Source organism: Electrona antarctica (assembly GCF_951216825.1).
Source record: "Electrona antarctica genome assembly, chromosome: 6".
Lineage (NCBI taxonomy): Eukaryota > Metazoa > Chordata > Actinopteri > Myctophiformes > Myctophidae > Electrona > Electrona antarctica.
Window position 1 is genome coordinate 35,676,565 of NC_136811.1, and position 20,312 is coordinate 35,696,876.

General features: G+C 42.8%; 1 protein-coding gene across 2 annotated transcripts in view; it reads right to left on the reverse strand.

The window, feature by feature from the left end:
* dgkb (diacylglycerol kinase, beta) overlaps positions 1-18,720 on the reverse strand; it is a gene marked incomplete at its 3' end in the record, with an annotated part of 75,182 nt that extends 56,462 nt beyond the window's left edge. The window contains exons 1-5 of one of the 2 annotated variants that reach the window (XM_079503962.1): positions 18,618-18,720; positions 7,494-7,570; positions 6,324-6,344; positions 3,598-3,742; positions 1,096-1,233 (exon numbers count right to left, since the gene is read on the reverse strand). In XM_079503962.1, coding sequence (XP_079360088.1) covers positions 1,096-1,233; positions 3,598-3,742; positions 6,324-6,344; positions 7,494-7,570; positions 18,618-18,687 — 451 coding nt within the window. In that variant the 5' untranslated portion in view covers positions 18,688-18,720. The remainder of the gene's footprint in view (positions 1-1,095; positions 1,234-3,597; positions 3,743-6,323; positions 6,345-7,493; positions 7,571-18,617) is intronic. The other variant, XM_079503961.1, reaches the window with a different exon arrangement.
* Between the last annotated feature and the right edge of the window lie 1,592 nt (positions 18,721-20,312).

A 20,312-nucleotide genomic window follows, 5' to 3' on the forward strand; every position in this document is an offset into this window, starting at 1 on the left:
AAATGATATCAAGGCAGTTTTCACAGTCAATCAGCAGAGGGCGATATTTGCCAGAAAAGAAATGAAAAGAAGCATTGCTAAGATGCAAGGAGAGCCAGCGAGGGGATGCACAATATGGAAATGGTTAAATCAGTGATGTACGTGGTTGGACATAGGGCAGCATTAGGGTTAAATCAGTGATGTACGTGGTTGGACATAGGGCAGCATTAGGGTTAAATCAGTGATGTACGTGGTTGGACATAGGGCAGCATTAGGTGGTTAAATCAGTGATGTACGTGGTTGGACATAGGGCAGCATTAGGGTTAAATCAGTGATGTACGTGGTTGGACATAGGGCAGCATTAGGTGGTTAAATCAGTGATGTACGTGGTTGGACATAGGGCAGCATTAGGGTTAAATCAGTGATGTACGTGGTTGGACATAGGGCAGCATTAGCTGAATTATTTATAGTCCTGTGTTTAATGAACGCTCCTCTTCTCAATAATTCAACGGGTGAAGGGGTAATATAGCAACACATTAAAAGTCTGATGTCCAATTAACCAATGTCACCTCATGAATAAATTATGTTATGAATGGAATAAAGACAAATAGGTTGCAACTATGTTCTAATAAGGCAGATCATTAAGGCCTTATGTCCCACTTGGGAGGAAGAGGATTAAGTAAGTATTAAACGTATGTAATGTTCTAATAAGCACATCAGTAAACAGTAAAAAATAAATGTAAAGAATATAAGAAAGTCTAAATAGTCATCAGCCTAGGCTAGGGAACAAGAGAGAGGTAGAGTTGGAGGGAGAGAGAGATAAAGAGAACAAGGAATGGGAAAGAAATCGAGAGAGAGGGTGCTGTGTTGGAATTCACTGAGTAATCCTTAAAGAATATACGAGACATCTGGAGACTTTCTAAAGGACAGATATAAAAATGATCAAGGATAACATTAACAGCATATTTCCACTGAGAGAGAGAGAGAGAGAGAGAGAGAGAGAGAGAGAGAGAGAGAGAGGTAGAGAGAGAGAGAGAGAGAGAGAGAGAGAGAGAGAGAGAGAGAGAGAGAGGAAGTGGGCGAAACAACAAGGAGGTTGTGTCACAAAATACGCACACTCCAGCTTGTCCTCAGGTCGCCCTCCCTCCAGCAGAGAGAGGTAACAAACAATATCCTTCAGCTGCACCAAGGCTAGGGGTTTGGGTAGAGTGGTCACCCTCACAGGGGTCGAATTGCCTTTGATAAGCTTCAGCCCTGCAGAGGAGAGGTCAGGACAGAGGAGAGGTCAGGATGATTCATGAAAGGTCTAATGAAAATGGTCCAGTGCAATAGGATGCCATTGCCTATTATTAATTGTACACTCAATCAATTACAATCAATTAGTAGTTAGTGGCAGAGGCCTGCAAATCAACATGTACGTATGCAAATACAGTAGTATAATCAATCTCCTTTAACCTCTTCGACCTGTTTGGTGAGAAGATGAGATTTCACTTTTCACCCTTCTGTAGTGAGTGTTCTTTAGCTTGAAAGAGAGATAAACAACCAGGGCAGTTTGGAGTGGTGCTTGGGCTTACAGTTAACAAAGATCAATGACAATTAATCAGAAAATGTGCATAACCCAAAAATGTTCATGTGGAGTAAAAATATACAAACAACAGATCGTTTGTTTACACATCACAAGCTCATCTACAGTGACCATTACATTCAATCAAAGTGATTAGCTGGGTGATGCTTACAGTATGTTGGCAATAGATGCTTCACATCATCTACTCACAGTTCTCACCACACTAGTATCAATCCAGAATAGCTTCTTGTGAGCATGATTAATATTCCGTCAGTGATTATCATCTCTGGGACCCCAATCTACTTTGTAAAAGCATCATTGTTAATAAAACTGGAACCAAATGGACCCTTTGTACACTATTTGAGTTACACCGCTGGGATGAGGATCAGCGTCTCCAAATCTGAGGCCATGGTTCTCAGCAGGAAACCGGTGGATTGTGCAGTCCGGGTAGGGAATGAGGCATTACCCCAGGTGAAGGAGTTCAAGTATCTCGGGGTCTTGTTCACGAGTGAGGGGAGGACGGAGAAGGAGATCAGCCGGAGAATCGGAGCGGCAGGGGCGGTATTGCAGTCGCTGTATCGCACTGTTGTGACGAAAAGAGAGTTGAGCCAGAAGGCAAAGCTCTCTGTCTACCGAGCAATCTTCGTTCCTACTCTCACCTATGGTCATGAAGTGTGGGTCATGACCGAAAGAATAAGGTTGCGAATACAAGCGGCCGAAATTAGTTTTCTTCGACGGGTGGCTGGCATCTCCCTTAGAGATAGGGTGAGAAGTTCAGTCACACGAGAGAGACTCGGAGTAGAACCGCTGCTCCTTCGCCTGGAAAGGAGTCAGCTGAGGTGGTTCGGGCATCTGGTTAGGATGCCTCGCGGGCGCCTCCCTAGGGAGGTCCTCGACGCACGTCCCACTGGGAGGAGACCCCGGGGCAGACCAAGGCGCAGTTGGAGGAAATACATCGACTCACTGGCCTTGGAACGTCTCGGAATCCCCCAGGAGGAAGTCACTAATGTTGCTGTGGAGAGGGAAGTCTGGAGCACTCTGGTGGAGCTGTTGCCCCCGCGACCCGACTACGGATAAGCGGTTGAAGATGGATGGATGGATGGACCCATGAGTGTCCATTTGGTTTCCAACTATCATTTAGCTTGGGACCCCTTGGATACCCCCTTAATGCGGACCCCACATTGAGAACCAGTGTCCAATGTAGCTGTACAACCAAAAAGCGTGTAATTCAGCAGGAACTTGTGAAGGTATTTGAAGCAGGCTGCAGGTTTGTGTGTATGAATCAATACCACTCTAAACACATTTCCATCACATGGACCTGGTCACTCACCATCCGCACCCATATTACATTAACTGAGTGTATTTTTTTTGGGGGGGGGGCTGGTGTTTGTAACACAGGTATTCAATTCTGTGTTGATTATGTATTTGAGTAATAATATTTTTAATTTGTTACAGAGCTGGATAATCATTTTGTTTCCAGGGTTGGTCTCAGTCCTACAGGAATTAATTAGTGCTTGTAGTGAGATAAGCACTAATGTTAGAGACAGTAGGGCATCTTCTGCCCTCCTCACCACTGGCTGTAACTGTAGATGTCAGACAAATACTTGTTTCCCTAGGATGAGCAGGACCAGACACGGTTTCTGATTGGCTGAAACAGGGGTAGGGAGCTCTCGGCTATGTTTGCTTGGACCACACGTGATCGAGGCGTTGTTGACGTCTCAGATGTACAGATGATTTGAGATTGGGACCTGTTGGGACATAACTCGGACACTGATGAGACGGCTTAAGCGGACTTAGCAACGTTCGCCAAGGCGACTCAGTGGTGCCTCTCGTGGTTCAAGTCCGCTTCAGACAACGCGCCTCCGTCGGGGTGTCTGAAAACAAGCGCTCCCACGCACCGCTCATCCTAGGAATAAAATGTAGCCTAGAGCATTAGCATGCTGCTCTCATTGAGCTACTGTACCATGTCTGCTATTGTTATGCACCTAGTCTATTTGCAGAACTACAATAAGGAAACATACTGTAGGGTCTACATATGTACAATACTCACTTACCAGAGACTCTGGATTTGTCTGATGAGGGACTGGGTTTGGGCCCATTGTTGCTAAACGACAAGAAGAGATGCTGACAGAACTCCTCAGGGAGTTCGCTCTCCAAAAATGTCTGCATAAAGACCTTGAAGCCATCAAAGTCAATTTCCTGAAGCAAGACAGAACATGCTTGTTAGTACTGAGACTCTGTTCCAAATAACATTCATAGCCTTAAAGGACCCTACTGGTGTTTTTGCATGTTTTAACCCCCTTTGACATCAAATTGTATATACTGTACATGCTGGATATATACTGTACTATATACTGTACTTTACATAACACTTTACATGAACAGTTTTGTACATTTTGGAATGATTATTATTTAGATTTATTCAAACCTTTTCAGAAACATTCTAACACTAAATTAGGTACACATGATCTCATGTGTCAGCTTTTGCATTTTCTATTCCATATTCCAAACTGTTTGGAGCGCACATTTTTAGTTTTTTTCTGTGCTCCATGAGCGAGACACTGGGTGTAGTCATTCCATTTACTCTCATTGAATGGCTAAACAGGTGACACAATCACAGTTTAACACATAAACAAACACAAAGTGGATTCTGACCGCAAAATGGCTATATTAGGCTATGTTGCTCAAGTTAAGCAAGTTGGGAATGCAAACCCGACCCAGGTATGTGATACCTGTTGTACCCGTTGTCAGAGTCTGTCTGTGTCTCTTTTTTGCCCATATACTGTATGGAGATCTCTATATCTTTATAGGATAATAATGATATGATATCAATGTGATCAATGTGACAAAAACTAAATAACTTGTCATTCATGAAAAGGAACCTGTGCAGTCCATTACAATTGGTGGACAAATAGTGAAGGTAGTAGACAATTTTAAATACTTAGGCACATATATTGACAGCAAACTCAATTTCAGTGAAAATACTGACCAGATTTTTAAAACTGCTCAACTCCTTTAGAGTGAGTGGAAACAGTCTATAAAAACCTGATAGAGGGAATCTTGACTTTTAACATGGCAATGTGGTATGGCAATCTAAATGTAAAAGGAAGAAGCAAGCTGCAGCGAATAGTAAACCTAGCCTCAAAAATCATTGGGAAGAGACAGAAACAATTAGGCTGTATCTACAAGGAGGTACTTTGTAAAAAGCTGTCAAGATAGCAAACGACCCCTCTCATCTACTCTGTAGGGAGTTCGAACTACTTCCCTCTGGTAGACGGTACAAAGTACCAAAAGCTAACCGTAACATTTTTAAAAATGCCTTCATACCAAATGCCATTAAGGCACTAAATGATACCATGTCTCGCTAGATGTGTTGTTTTTCCAATGTATTTGCCACTGTTGTCCTGCACTTTTTTGCCATGAGAAAATAATTGTGTTAAGTGTTGTTGCTGTTGTTGTAACTGTTTGTTTTTTACTGTTGAGACCGAAGACAAATTTCCACACGTGGACAATAAATTAAACTAACTAACTAACTAACATATGATATGATATAGTACTTTATTGTCAGTTTGCACTGTAATTTGTCTTGCGACCCAGCAGCCTTGTATGCAACACATATACACACATTTGACATAACACAAAACAGAAAAAAATACAATTACATACATGGAGACATAAAGGCAAGAGCAATGTCCACAGCTCAGTCTAGTCTTGGCCAAAATCCTGATTAAGCCTCAAAGTTGAGTCTGACCTTATTGTATGCTGGGACACCATATCTCCTTCCTGAAGGACTGCATTGTCCCTTTTATTCCCATATATGGAGATCTCTGTATCTGTCTGTTCTTGTCCCTTTGTGCCCACAATCTGGACAACCAGATCCATATACAGTGTATGCCTATGGGCATATCGATTAGATATGATCGGTTCCGTTGTTTTCGTATAGAATGTATACTGACAGAGTCCATGCAATGACAGTGAAAGGAATCACTACTTTTGGTTCCTCGATCACAGAGCACAAAAGCAGCAGATAAAATATGATTGGAATATGGCTTTTCAATTGGTATCATGGTCAGGTATACAACCAAGTTTCTATGACAGTTGTACAATGCTTTGTATATATTCTGAAGCATTGAACTGTGGTGTTGTCTTGTCTTGTCATGTCTTGTTTTCCTCACATGAATTAATAATTAGTTTGTTGTTTTGTATTTTTGGTTATTATATAATACTACTTTTGTATCTGCATGCTTGCATGCTTATTGCTTATACATTGAGTTGCATGTATGAAACAAAACCTTTTGGCTATGGACACAGCACTTTCTCCAAAGCATGGAAAAATAAACATTTTAAACATTGGGAATGAGCAATATTCCCCATCAAGCAGTTCAAGCATTTCTTGTTGACACACTCTCACAACACGTGCCCTATAACTGTCAGTCTCATTTGAGAGCATTTTTTTCTTTCTCCACATAAATAAACAAGGAAGTCAGTTCTATGATATTTATAGTTTCATGCGTCTGCAAGAGACATAGAGCTCTATTTGTCTGTCTTAGCCAGGACTCCATTGTAAAAGAGATTCTGTATCTCAAAGGCATTACTCTTGGTAAAATAGCCTACTGTAAAGGTGAAATAAAAATACATAAATAAATGGTAACGCTTGCTCATAAGGTACGCTTAAATAACGCTTAATTTATGATCAACTAATACATTATTTAAGCATTAATTAATCATGAATTCATTATGAATTCATTACTACTGGGAGACAGAAATAGGCAGCCATTACCTGGTTTAAGATCTCCTGCTTCTATGCATCACGCAGCATTGTAGGGGAAAAGATAACAAACTGTTTCATGTGGGTAAAAATGCAAGTCCAATACCCGCTTTCATCCTAAAAGCACACCCTAGCTTTGATTGATCTGGAGTGAACATTCAGAACAAATTGCAGATCTATGACTACAAGCGCACAACAAGTCCCGTTGTGCTGCATTGGTGAAGCAGGACAAAGGCAAGTATAGATTCCTGGGTGACCCTGGTCAACTAGTATATAGGGCTAACCCTATGTATTTAGTTGACCGGGGCCACATAGGGATCTATAGAATACTTGGCTTAATAAGGTTAGGCATTCTTGGTATAGTTAAGTCTAGTCAATACTGTAATTGAGTTAATGTTAGGCACTATTAGTAAGTATGGTCCAGTTTGGCATGGATTTGGTGTGGATTTGGTATGCATGGGTGAAGGTTAGAGTAAGGATCTGAGGGGGGCTATCACTGTTGTACTGTCAATTGTAGCATAGTGGACAAAAGTGGGTGCAAAATACAGTAAAGAAATCAGACCTGTCTGAACCGAGGGGTGCTGTACCGTACTCGTACTGTACGTGTACGTGTACTGTACTCATACTGTACTGCACGCATACTGTACTCATTCTGTACTGTATTCGTACTGTACTGTTACTGTACTCATACTGTACTGTATTTGTACTGTACTCGTACTGTACTCATACTGCACTAGTACTGCACTTGTACTGTACTGTACTCATACTGTACTTGTACTGTACTCATACTGTACTGTACTGGTACTGTACTGGTACTGTACTCGTACTGTATTGCACACAGTGCATAGGTACTGTACTCTGTACTGTACTGTACTGTAGGCCTACTGTACTGTACTGTACTGTACTGTACTGTACTGTACTGTACTGTACTGTACAAGCCATCCTCCCTGGCCTGTGTGTGTGTGTGTGTGTGTGTGTGTGTGTGTGTGTGTGTGTGTGTGTGTGTGTGTGTGTGTGTTGCTGCTCAACAGTGCCATCCAGCGGTATTGCCGTGGTACTTCCGTGCTTGTACAGACACACAGACATACACACATAGTCACGCATAGAAAGAAAACGAAAAAAACATAGTCACTCATAGGAGTGGCTAGCACCACTCAAAAACATACTATATACTGTACATACTTCTTCTGAATTGTATTTCGCCAGTACTCCATTACCATGGAACTCCTGCAGCACATCTTTTAGCTTCTTGGTTGAGTCTAGGGAAACACAATGAGCAGAAGTCACTTTTCATGTATTTCACTCGCTTCCTTCTCTGACTAGTAACTACTACTAAGAATGAATAATATGAAAAGGTGATGGTCAAAAGTAATGTGAAATACTCTGTCTGCAGTAGAGACTGACATTTTGTCGGGACTCCCGCGGGACACGGGATTCCCGCGGGATTCCCGCGGGATGGGATTAATATTTTTAATTATCCCGTGATCGGGACGGGACGGGAATGAAAGTTAACGGGAGTGTGCAGGAGCGTGATCGTTGGTCGCGCTGCCAAGTTCCAACCAAAAGAACAGAAGCACCCATTTTTGTTGTAGTCATCTTTCTGTGAGCCAACACTCTTTTGACTTGCTGACACAGGTCAAAAGAACTACATAGTTACCCATAATCCAGCAGTGCTAGTGCTGCCTTCCACAACTCAAAAAACTCCTCCATGCAATCCAGTCGGGCTGGACGTCTTTTACAGTTTTATATGAAGACATGATCGCAATGCGGCCGTGTATGATTCTGCAATCTGCATCGCGCCGGTGCCGTGATTTAATCGATTATTTATAGCCAGATCATCCTGATGCATTTGTTTCCCCTGGCAGTGGCAACGTTGCAACTTTCAATTGTGATGCTACGTTAGCTACATGCTAACGCTGTTACTGTTAGCTAGCTTCCTGAACAGCTGTCTGAGCGAATGTTCAATACATCGTCTCCCTTCTTTCTCCCAACCGAGTCCCATACACCAGTGGTTCCCAAACATGTTCGTGTCAAGGACCCCTAAATCGACATTTATTAGCCCGCGGACCCCCATTTGAAAAGATGCCAGGGGCAGGGACCCCCATAAGAGAAGATTTTTATTACGGTTCTAGCTGTGATTCTCCACCATTTTAATTTCAAGGACCCCCAGTTTGACATGCATTAGTCTACGGACCCCCATTTAATGGCATTTTTATTGCTGGTACCCCCAAATTATATTGTAAAATCAATCAAGTTAATTTAACTCTGAGTGTACAAATGGAACAACATTTGGTTCCATTTGTACACTCCCATAACATAATTTGTTAGACCCATAAGGGTCCATTTGGTTCCAAACTATTATTTAGCTGGGGACCCCCTGGAACTCTCTCAAGGACCCCTGGGAACCACTGCCATACACATAGACTTGTACACTGAATAAATATTCATATAGAGTTAAATTAACACTGAGGGTTTGTTTTATCTTAATTGACAAAGCACTTGTTAACTGTTAAGCTTTAAGTTCTGTTCAGGGAAAAACAGTGTCATAGGACTTAAATTAAGTGTCGGAACTGTATTTGGTAGTCAAAGTTAAATCCAACACTTTATTTTAATTTTATTGGTAGGATATCTGTCTTGAGAAGCCAGAAGTGATAGACGGATAGATGGATAGATGGATCGATCGATCAATTGCCTAATGACTAACAAAAAAAACAAAAAAAAACAGGAGCGGGATGGGAGCGGGAGTAATTTCGAGTGGGAGCGGGATGGGATCAGGAGTCATTCTACAGGAGTGGGACAGGATGGGATTTTTTTTTAAACTCTGGCCCAGGATTGGGACAGGACAGGATTTTTTCTGTGGGAGTGGGACAGGACAGGAGTGAAAATCCACTCCCGTGTCAGTCTCTAATGCACACTGAAGCAACGAGCATCCAGGGGTCAATCAGTCCAACATGCTCTCAAAGGAGACAACTGTACAGGGTCAATCAGTCTAACATGCTCTCAAAGGAGACAACTGTACAGGGTCAATCAGTCCAACATGCTCTCAAAGGAGACAACTGTACAGGGTCAATCAGTCCAACATGCTCTCAAAGGAGACAACTGTACAGGGTCAATCAGTCCAACATGCTCTCAAAGGAGACAACTGTACAGGGTCAATCAGTCCAACATGCTCTCAAAGGAGACAACTGTACAGGGTCAATCAGTCCAACATGCTCTCAAAGGAGACAACTGTACAGGGTCAATCAGTCCAACATGCTCTCAAAGGAGACAACTGTACAGGGTCAATCAGTCCAACATGCTCTCAAAGGAGACAACTGTACAGGGTCAATCAGTCCAACATGCTCTCAAAGGAGACAACTGTACAGGGTCAATCAGTCCAACATGCTCTCAAAGGAGACAACTGTACAGGGTCAATCAGTCCAACATGCTCTCAAAGGAGACAACTGTACAGGGTCAATCAGTCCAACATGCTCTCAAAGGAGACAACTGTACAGGGTCAATCAGTCCAACATGCTCTCAAAGGAGACAACTGTACAGGGTCAATCAGTCCAACATGCTCTCAAAGGAGACAACTGTACAGGGTCAATCAGTCCAACATGCTCTCAAAGGAGACAACTGTACAGGGTCAATCAGTCCAACATGCTCTCAAAGGAGACAACTGTACAGGGTCAATCAGTCCAACATGCTCTCAAAGGAGACAACTGTACAGGGTCAATCAGTCCAACATGCTCTCAAAGGAGACAACTGTACAGGAGACAACTGTACAGGGGTCAATCAGTCCAACATGCTCTCAAAGGAGACAACTGTACAGCCGCTCTACAGTTAACGTGTAGGAATGAATGTGTCAACAAACGGATGGCTGGCACAAACCTAAAACTGTCAATCATAGCAATTCACTAATTCTGTTTTAACAGCGGGAGACCTTAGAGACCAACGGCGAGCGTCGCTTGAATTTCATTTGTTTATCGCCCAATCGCCCACTATCGCTGGGCGGCGTCGCCCAAAAGATGAATTATTTGTATCTTTTCGGCCGACGTTCCTCCGCCCACTTTTCGACCATCGCCTGTTCGCCTGCTATCGCCTCTATCGCCAGTAGTTGCCGGGTCCCATTGACAAATAATGCACTTCCAGAAAATTCGTCTGGATGTGGCCCGCTGTTAAAATACTGTAAGGGCAGTCCAATTTAAGAATCAAGAGGGTTTCTTTGTTAATACTCATACAGGTACAAGCAGCTAAATGCAACTGTGGCAAGGTCTGCAATACTGTACTAACATCAACATAACAATTATAAAGATATGGTATATTAATAAGATAAAGATCATTTAAAAAATCCCATGAGGAATTTTGATAGCAGGCGGGGGTACTGTCTGGATTTAAAGAATGTGCAATAAGGCAGAACATGAATTTAACTTTTTATTTGTTATTTTTGGCAGATAGCTTTTTGTGAAATTATGAATTGTCAGCATATAGGCTCCACCCAGCTTCAACTTGACTATAGTTTTATGGTGAAATTGCATTTCAGCCTGACTGTGCACCGTCCTTGAGCACAACAAGATCATGAGCTCGAGCACAACCAAACAGATCACCCTAGTTATCAAGAAACGCACTGCATCAGTCAGAGAGCAACACAATCACCATAGCTGCCAAGCCCTAGCCTGGCTAATAAGTCAAATCACACTGTCGTGTGGTATTTGAGTCTGGAGATGCTGTGTATGGATCTTGTTTCCCGGGGGGCGGGTTCAAACATTTTCTCTTCGACGCAATTGGTCAGAGCTACTGTCAGTCAAAGGTCTCAAGCATTGAACGTCACTGTACCAAACCCGCCCATATTGCATACCGTGTCCCGATTGGCCACACCAGTTCTCTGGTGTAGGAAATTGGCGTACAATTGAGCCTCTCCAGACCGTAATCCGCCGGCAGGCAATTTTTTTTTGTGCCAACGGCTGATTCGGTCTGGCTTATTAGCCAGGCTAGCCAAGCCCTGGGACAGTTAGCAAAACAAAAAAAAAACCTGTGCACTTCAAAAGACAAACCCCCAAAATACTCGCAATCGGCTGCGTCGGTACGCATCTTTAATTTGCATGGATGACAAGTGTCAAAACTAAAAGATGTGCAGACACAGTCGAGTGCTCCAGTGTTTTATTTAGGTAGTCTCTTTTGAAGTGCCTAGGTATTTAACTTTTTTAAAACAATTTGTCCCACTGTTGAGCACCGAGCCCTTCTCCACAATCATTCACTGGTCAAAAACCTCCTGGATTTGGGTAAAATTATGATAATAAACTAATGGCACATGCAAGTATCTGACAATATATTAAAGTCACAACTCACAATACCAACTTTTATGAGGGTGTATTGTGTTGCTACCGTTACCGTTTCTCTCCTAACAAGTTATTGTGTTCAACGCAGGTTCAGGAGTAAAGAACGCCCACTGCTTAACCTGATCACTCAGCTTCCCTATCTCCTTATCGAGTTCACCTGCGTCCTACAGTCTCACAGCCAATCACGTAACATTCCCCACAGCATAAATACACCTCTTATCTCATCGCGCTTTCAAATTCCCCCCCCCCTCCTCCCCAACTAACCCCCTTCATCCTCAGCCTTGCCCCGCTAACACTTCTTTCTCTCTCCTTCTCCTAAGAGCCCCGAGGGGGGCAGCGTCCGAGCCGAGGCGACCGATCGCTCCCGAGCAGAGCATGGCGGTCGCCATGCTCCCGAGACTACGCCCCCACCCTGAGTCTCGCCCTCCTCGGGCTCCTCATCAATACACCTACATCTCACACGTGCAATAAACATGTACTTGAGCAGTTGGTGTGGTCTCTTACTAGTGAACCTGTAGTTGTTTCTGCTCGACAGCAGATATATGCTCCTATGAGCCCCGTGAGGTGCAGCAAAGTGAAGCATCAGCTAGTGCCTGCGCAGAGAGGTGTGAAGCCTGCTTCTAGTGATTCTGAATCCAAATTGTATACTGATAGGGTATCAGTTATAATCTATTTTGAAATTGCACAGTCCTTTCACTGCAGCTTGACAGACTGACCAGCCTCCTCCAAGTCAATGTCTAAAAGCAACTCACCATAGAGCAACCTGACTCAAGGAAAGGTATAATCAATTAACTGAAAACGTGATTACTGACTTGCTCACTAAAATACTTTATTTAATTTAGTATAATAAACATTACTTAAATGTTTTGCCTTGTGTATGGACTCTTTTGTGACATGAAAAGGGTAGTGGCGGTTTTATGGTGTTATTTAACACAAACAGCAAGATCCGGTAAAACACCATTGTAAGGAGATATATAAGAAGCTGCAGGAGTATACAGCAGCTGCATGTCTCTCAGTGCAGTGACATTCTGTGATTATTTGCCATAATCATATTAAAAAAGTATCATTTTTGGCGGTGCGCCAGCTATAGGTCAGGAGGTAACAGTGCACGGGGTGCACGGCCAAAAATGTTTGGAGGCCGTTGCCCTAGTGCATGACAAAATGGGGCCAAAGACACGATAGTCTCTAGTCTAGTGGAACGCTCAGAAACATGTTTGGTTTGACATGGCTTCTACTTATAAATAATAATGACAAAAAGCATCACAGAATTAGTGCATTACCTAATTAATGGAGCCACGATTTGCGCACATCAACTCATTCGAGGTGAGTATTATTATGATGAGAGATGATCTTATTAATACCTAATATGTTATATTAAAGTAGGCTATACTTTATAATATAATGTGTCATTACTCTAGCCTAATGTTATCATCTGAATGAATTAATTCTGCTAGTTGAAATGTTATGCCGTTTGGTTATTAATGCCGACGTCACTACGTGGCATCTTTTATAAATAATAACTACTGTATAGGCATTATAAAATAGCTCGAACTAGTGCTGGTTGTCTGGGTTAGGACCCGCCGCAGTGGTGTCCGGTGAGAACTTAACCAAGATGCCGAAATCTCTGACACAACGATGTCTGCAGGGTTGTAATGCCAGGTATCGCTGAGAATATCTGGGTTGTAAAGCCAAATATCCTGTCATGTATATGGAGCTCTAGGTGAAAGTCTTCCTTACAGGCATACTTACAATAACCTACTAGTCTAATTAAAGTAAAAATTAAGCTATAAACTGTGCAAAAGCGATATCATGCGAGTTCCATGCTTTCTAATTCCAAACTTATTTGGCAAGCGTTTCCATCCCCCTTTTACGTTTTTCTTTTTTTCGATAGGCTAAAGCCCCAAATGCCCCTCCCTCAGAGCGCAAAAGTAGAAATATGAAGACTTTTTCGAATTTTGAGGTGTTTCCATTCAGGTGCAAAATCCAAAATACGCTAAAAGCAGCTTGAAAACTGAGTGTACAAGTGCCATGACTGAATACAGCCAACAGCCAACCTTCTTTTCATTGACTGGGTTTTCATTCATCGACTGAAGCAACTAAAATCCAATAGGCAATCCATAGTCCGGCAGCCAACAAGTTTCTTTTGTTTAAAGTGGGAAATTTAGTATATAGGTTTTTTATGTCTTGTTGCACATTGACCCACGTTGACCCTAGTGATTCAACGTATGGAATTCAATGGCCCTGCATTTGCGCTAGCGCAACATTGTTGCTGTCAGAGATTTACAACAGCCTGAGGATTTTAGCTACACATGGGAGATGTGGAATGGGGCTTTGACACATACGCGAAAATAGCAGATCTACAAGCTCACAATGCACTGCACACGTTCTAAACGTTTAGAAAAAATGCCCAAAATAGAGATGCCTCATGGTGGTGAGAGAAGAGTGAAGAGTTTGAGATACTTGTGGACGTCCTACAGGTTATACCCTGGCCCCCTTCCTGTTTAGTATGGCAATGGACCCATTATCAGTGGCAGGGATGAGACCTTGGGGGGGACTGCCCATAAGTCCGACATCCCGTTAGTCCAACCTATGTGGCCGGTTAAGACTGAGGTTAGGATTACCAACCTATGTGGCCGGTTAAGACTGAGGTTAGGTTTCTGGTTGGAACAAGGACATGGAACAAGGACCGGTTAAGAGAACTTAAGACAGAAGCGTGGCCGCACTGGCCGGTTAAGACTGAGGTTAGGGTTAGCGACCTATGTGGCCGGTTAAGACTGAGGTTAGGTTTCTGGTTGGAACAAGGACATGTTACCGACATTGGGTTTTCACGCTGGTCCTGAGGAAGACTCACTATGCAGACTATGCAGACGACATTGCCCTAGTCTCGGACAGAGCAGAGAAAGGAAGGGACCTATACTACTGGCAGTGGAAATGGAGCTGCCAAGAAAACAAAAGTAGGCCTAATAAAATATCAAACATATCAGACAATCTACATTTCCTAATGTAAATGCATGTATTCAGTCTGACCAGAAGCAGGGATAAAACATATCCCGACCGGCTATACAAATGAATGACCAGAAGCAGAGGCATGGATTTTCCCCTAGCCGTCTAAGGGTTGTAGGCTTCTGGGTTTTCTCACCATACATTAACACCTCCATTTCCACTTGGGGATGAATAAAAAAGTGCCTAGTTACATTATATTGTGCTGTAGATTGACTCTGTCTTGGGAGATGGAAGGTAGAGGGCTGTGCCACAGCCGACAGTAAAGTAAAACTCTATGGTGTTCATTTAACCATTGAATGGAAAGATTAACACTGGGTATTTTACTGTGTAAACACACCAGCCATTCCATCTAATGACGTGACATTGTAATTGCTCCGAGTCTGAATTTCGGCTCCTGGCTTTCCGCACACAGGCAATACAGTGTTATTGAGATTGTGCACTGCTCTCTTTAATGAGAGGGAAGGGAGCGATAGAGGGGTGGGGGCATGTGATACTCATTGTTGAGGTTCAGATAATGGGATATTTTATAACCTGTAGCTGCAATGGAGTACAAAGACTTGCCCTGAGCTCATTGAAACATGATTATCCAAATATGCACGCACGCACGCACGCGTGCACGCACGCACGCACGCACAACACTTTCAAATCATGAAGAGAAATCAATAGAAATCAGGCAAAAAAAACTGACTGTCCCTCATGATTATAGTCTACGGGAGAGTGCACTTCTCAGAGTCGGATAAACAATGCTAGGCAAAATACAATTGAAGTCATGAATATCATGGTAGCCAAGGCAAACGTGAGACGAAAAGCATCAATAATTTAGATTTAGACTTGCACCCTGAATATCTAATAAAATAACCTCGGATTAAAATGCAATGAAAATAACAAAAAGAGTTTGGCACTGAAAGTTGTAGCTCTGAAAAGCGTGCTCAGGCACTACAGTATATACCCTGCTATTGCGTAGGAACACACACAAAATAGAACAACCTCACTCCTTCCTGATCCATGGTAACAATTTCTTTCCTACACAAGGCATTATGGGGCTGCGTCAAATTTAAGGCCCTCCAAAGTAATGCGACAATAGTGAAAACGATCACAACTGCTCACAGGCAAGAGTACGAGTAGTCAGATTTTCCATCCATGGTATTGCTTCAAATGATGCATCAACATCTCAGAGCATAACAAACTACAGCACCCAAGACCACAGTCTGGTGAGAAGGGGAACAATTTATCGTGCAGGGAATGAATCATTCAGAGCCCAAACAGATCCAGTTAGATTTAATGCCTGAGCAACATGAGCTGGCCCTCACAATGGGCAATTATAGATTCTACGTTTTATCATTTTGAATGGGTCATTTCTCACTAAATTTCACACCATGACTTGCTGGATTAGGATGCAGACAGAGTTATAGTATTCTCTTCTCTCAAAGTCAGTGTTAACTGATTATCAATCATTGTACGTTTGTATGTTTGCATGTGTATTTAGTGTATTATTGGACGTGTAGGATAAGGATTAGAAACAGATGAGATCAGCCCCTGACTAATGGAGTGAACTGACTGTTGAAAATCAGTTCTTTTTGGCAAGTGACACATCATAGGATAGACCGATAAATGATTCTGACGGAAAAAAGTGGTGGAAACACTATTATGAGATTAGGACATATCTATTGTACATTGCACATGTAACAAATGTGATGTGAAATATATGATGATGTAATTTTGTGCACTGTATATTAATGGAATGGCACATCACATAATGTCACTGTTAAGCCCAACACACACCGTCTGTGAAGCAGGTGCGCAGCGACGTGGCACAGTATTGCCGCGCGTCATAGTGACAGGACCCTAATGGACGCACCCACAGGACGCAGCGCGCTACCGTGCGGCTGGCCAGCCACGCCCACGGATTCCCGGATGGAGGCCGTGTGGCAACGCCTGGAAAATAGAACAGCAGCGTATCGGAGCGTAAGGCGAGGCGTGAACTCGCACGCGTCTATCCCAGCACGCGTCTGACGCCGCCGGTGTGGGATAGGTTAATTGAAAATAACGGAGGCGGCTGTTTTGACGCGCGGCATTCACAGACGGTGTGTGTTGGGCTTCAGGCAGAAATCTTGAATCTATCTTTTTTTTCTTCCATAGATTAATTCCCTATTATATACTTATTACTTTGTAATATGACAATACTACAATTACAAGGCCTCAATAGAGGGTATGCGCGTGACATCATCATCAAACCAGGAAGTTATGCGGGAACGCCCACTGAGTGCCAAAAAACTACTTTCTGGCCTTGACAGCCCATACATCCAAACAGAAAAGTCCAATATGATTGCATTAAACAACGTTAAACTACGTTAAACTCACTTTGCCACTCGATTTGCCACTCGATTTGCCATTCACTTTATGCATGCGCATACCCTCTATAGGGATGCCAGGTTGTAAGGAGTTAAGCCTGTTTTAGGGTTTTATAAATATTAACCAATGAAAAGCTAATGACTAAATAAAATAAAAATGACAATAAAAATCACACTTGTGTGAAGTGAGGGGCGCTCTTATCATCATACATCATCATGATGATAATGTATGATGATGACAACATCATCAAACATCAGCCAATCAAATCATCACATTCCATGCTACAAACACACACACAAAGCTGTGCATAGGAGGGGCTAGTGCCCCTCAATAATAACTACATTGATTGAATCTATTGTAAAGCAGGTTCTTTTTTCCATTTCCTGAAAATGAACTACATATTAGACATACTTTCCACACAACAGCAACAATATGATTTGCCGTGTCTTCACTGTCTTGGTGGAGAAACAAGGATGCATGTAGTACTGTAACACAAGTGGCACATAAAGTAGTACCATGGCAACAGGATGTAATTTGCCCTTCCTTATGGAACTGATCATGTATGGCGGTGTCACACACCCAAAAAAGCAGATCTACAAACTCACAACACGTTGCAGATGCAACGTTGTGAGCTTCTAGATCGGCCATTATCGGCAAAGGACACGTACACCACTGTTGTATAACAAAGCATAAATCAGGCTTAAGGCTGTAGGGACCATTAGGAAGCAGATGGCTCCCATGGTCAACATGTTAAATGGTAAATGGTAAATGGTGCATTTATATAGCGCCTTTATCCAAGGCGCTTTACATAGATTGTGCATTACATTCACCCATTCACACACACATTCATACACCGATTGCGGCGGAAGCCATGCAAGGTACCAACCAGCACATCGGGAGCAATGTGGGGTTCAGTGTCTTGCCCAAGGACACTTCGACATGTAGACAGGAGGAGCAGGGATTCGAACCGCCGACCCATGGATCATTGGACGACCTGCTCTACCTTTGGAGCCACAGTCGCCTATTCAGCTTGGTTTAGTTAGTTAGACAACAGTTACGGTCCTTTCAGACAGGCAGCGACTGACTCATTTTAACTCATTTACAATGAGAGGCCGCAACGTGCCTTTATTTTGGATGCGCAGAGAAGTTGAGGGGCAGCAACGCAAGCATTTATTTGTGGGTGTGGTCCCGTGAAATTATCGCAGGTGTGCTCGTTTCGTGCACACGCCCATGGCTGACTAGACCTAGATTGTGTTGAGCTTTTTTTTGCTATGCGTCCCGCGCCCCTCATGAGCAGACCTGGAGCAGGCCTGTTGTTGATCCAGGCGACAACGTCTGCGTCACACGCTCCCTGTCTGAAAGGACCTTATTGTGGAACCCCATTATTTTTGATGAGAACAGAGCGTGTTGGATGTCCACAGCACATCGAAGGAACGGAGACTCACAATGTCCTTCAAAGAAGAGTGCATACACAGCTAAATCTGGACTGTTCATTTAACTCTGAAAGTGTACAATGTTGTATACTTTCACAGCAAAATGAAGACTCAAGAATTTACATGCTGACAAACGCAGACATGCAGCACTGGCGCAGACGGACAGGGACACGCGCATGCACCCACACACTCCCACTTACATTGAGCGTACTCCTGTAGCATGGAGAATTCGGCTGGGGTCAGCGTGACCCATTTGTCTTGGCTGGTCATTGTGTTCACTCCGTCTTCTCTCCAAAACACCTCATATCCTTTGAGCAGCAACAGAGCACACATTAGATCACACACATACTCTGTCCCAGCCTCTGGCAAACCACTCTCTATTTGCACCATGGCTCTTAACATGATATTGACCAGAGTAGGAGCTGACTTGAAAATAGCCTAGTGTGGGGCAGTACAGAGAAATTCAGGGGGCGCTGCCTGAAAGTAATATTCTTTCAAGGGGTGGATGGCGGTTTAATATATTCAAGTGCACATTTTCTTCATGGTCTATCATGTTCAGTATCATGGTCAGTATCTTGTCAGTATCATGTCAGTATTATGACAGTATTACGTCAGTATCACAGTCACGGTCATGGTCAGTATCATGTCAGTATCATGTCACAGTCCGGCCTGACTGTGACAGGGCTGTGACTACATTGAATCTATTGTAATACAGGTTGTTTTTTCCATTTCCTGAAAAGGAACGGTTTTAGACATGATACAAGCTCTCCACACAACAGCAACAATATGATTTTCAGTGTCTTAGTGGAGAAACATAATTGACAAGGATGCACTTACTGTAACACAAGTTACAAAGTAGCACATAGTACCATGGCAACAGGATGTAATGTGCCGTTCCTTATGGAACTGATCATTTACACTTGTGTGGAAACAGGGGAACAGTCTCATTAGTCATCTTCAGGTTTAATTGACACAGCATGTAGTTTAATAAGGTCCTTAAATATCTTTCCAGTACAGAACTGATAGGCCTATCAAGTCCAAAGTGTTAATTGTTTGTACTTATGCTGTGTTTTCCATAATTAAATACATAGGGCTACTCCTGGCCTAAGCTGGCCAACTTGAATATCAAACTCACAAATGCAAATGAACAAATCAATAAAATGAAAAAAATGTAAATAGTTGTATTCTTTTTTACAATTGACTAAGTCGATTAGTCTGAATAACCACTTCAGCAATGTATTATACTTTACTTTGTTGTACAATTGTGTTCAATTGAGTATAAAATAATCATTCATTAATTGTAATCAATGAGAAAGTTTTAAAAAATCCTGATATTAATGTGAAGACATATTGTCCATTGTAACTACAGCGACAGTAACAGAACGCCAGTCAGGCTGTTGATGGACAGTGCTACTGCTGTGAGACAAAATAGACAGGTCAAGCTGGTTCATTTTTGTCTGTGAAAAGTAATCTCTTCAGGATTTGAGAAAGAAGTCGTCGTCGATTTCCTTTTTGAGGTCCATAATGCATTTATTTTTAGCTTGCCTGTGTCATGATTTCCCACATTTAGCAAACATTGTTAAAACCAAATAAAAGAGAAAATGTCCATTTTGGAGTTGGAGTTTGCCAGACGGAGTCTTTGTCCTATACTCCTCCCGCCCAACACTCCCTGCTGATAGGTGCCACCCCAGCCTGTAGGATTATTTTCCGCAGCAATTATATATCACCCTCCCTGCCCGGCTTCCCTCTCCCGAACGACAATTTTGTTCGTGTAGACGCTCGACAAAGCCGGATGCACCATGGTGGATTTGAACCTACGACCTCTGTGGTGGTGGGCAAGCACTTTTACCCCTGCGTCACCCGAGTGTCAAAAGCACATAATCTGTAACAGATAG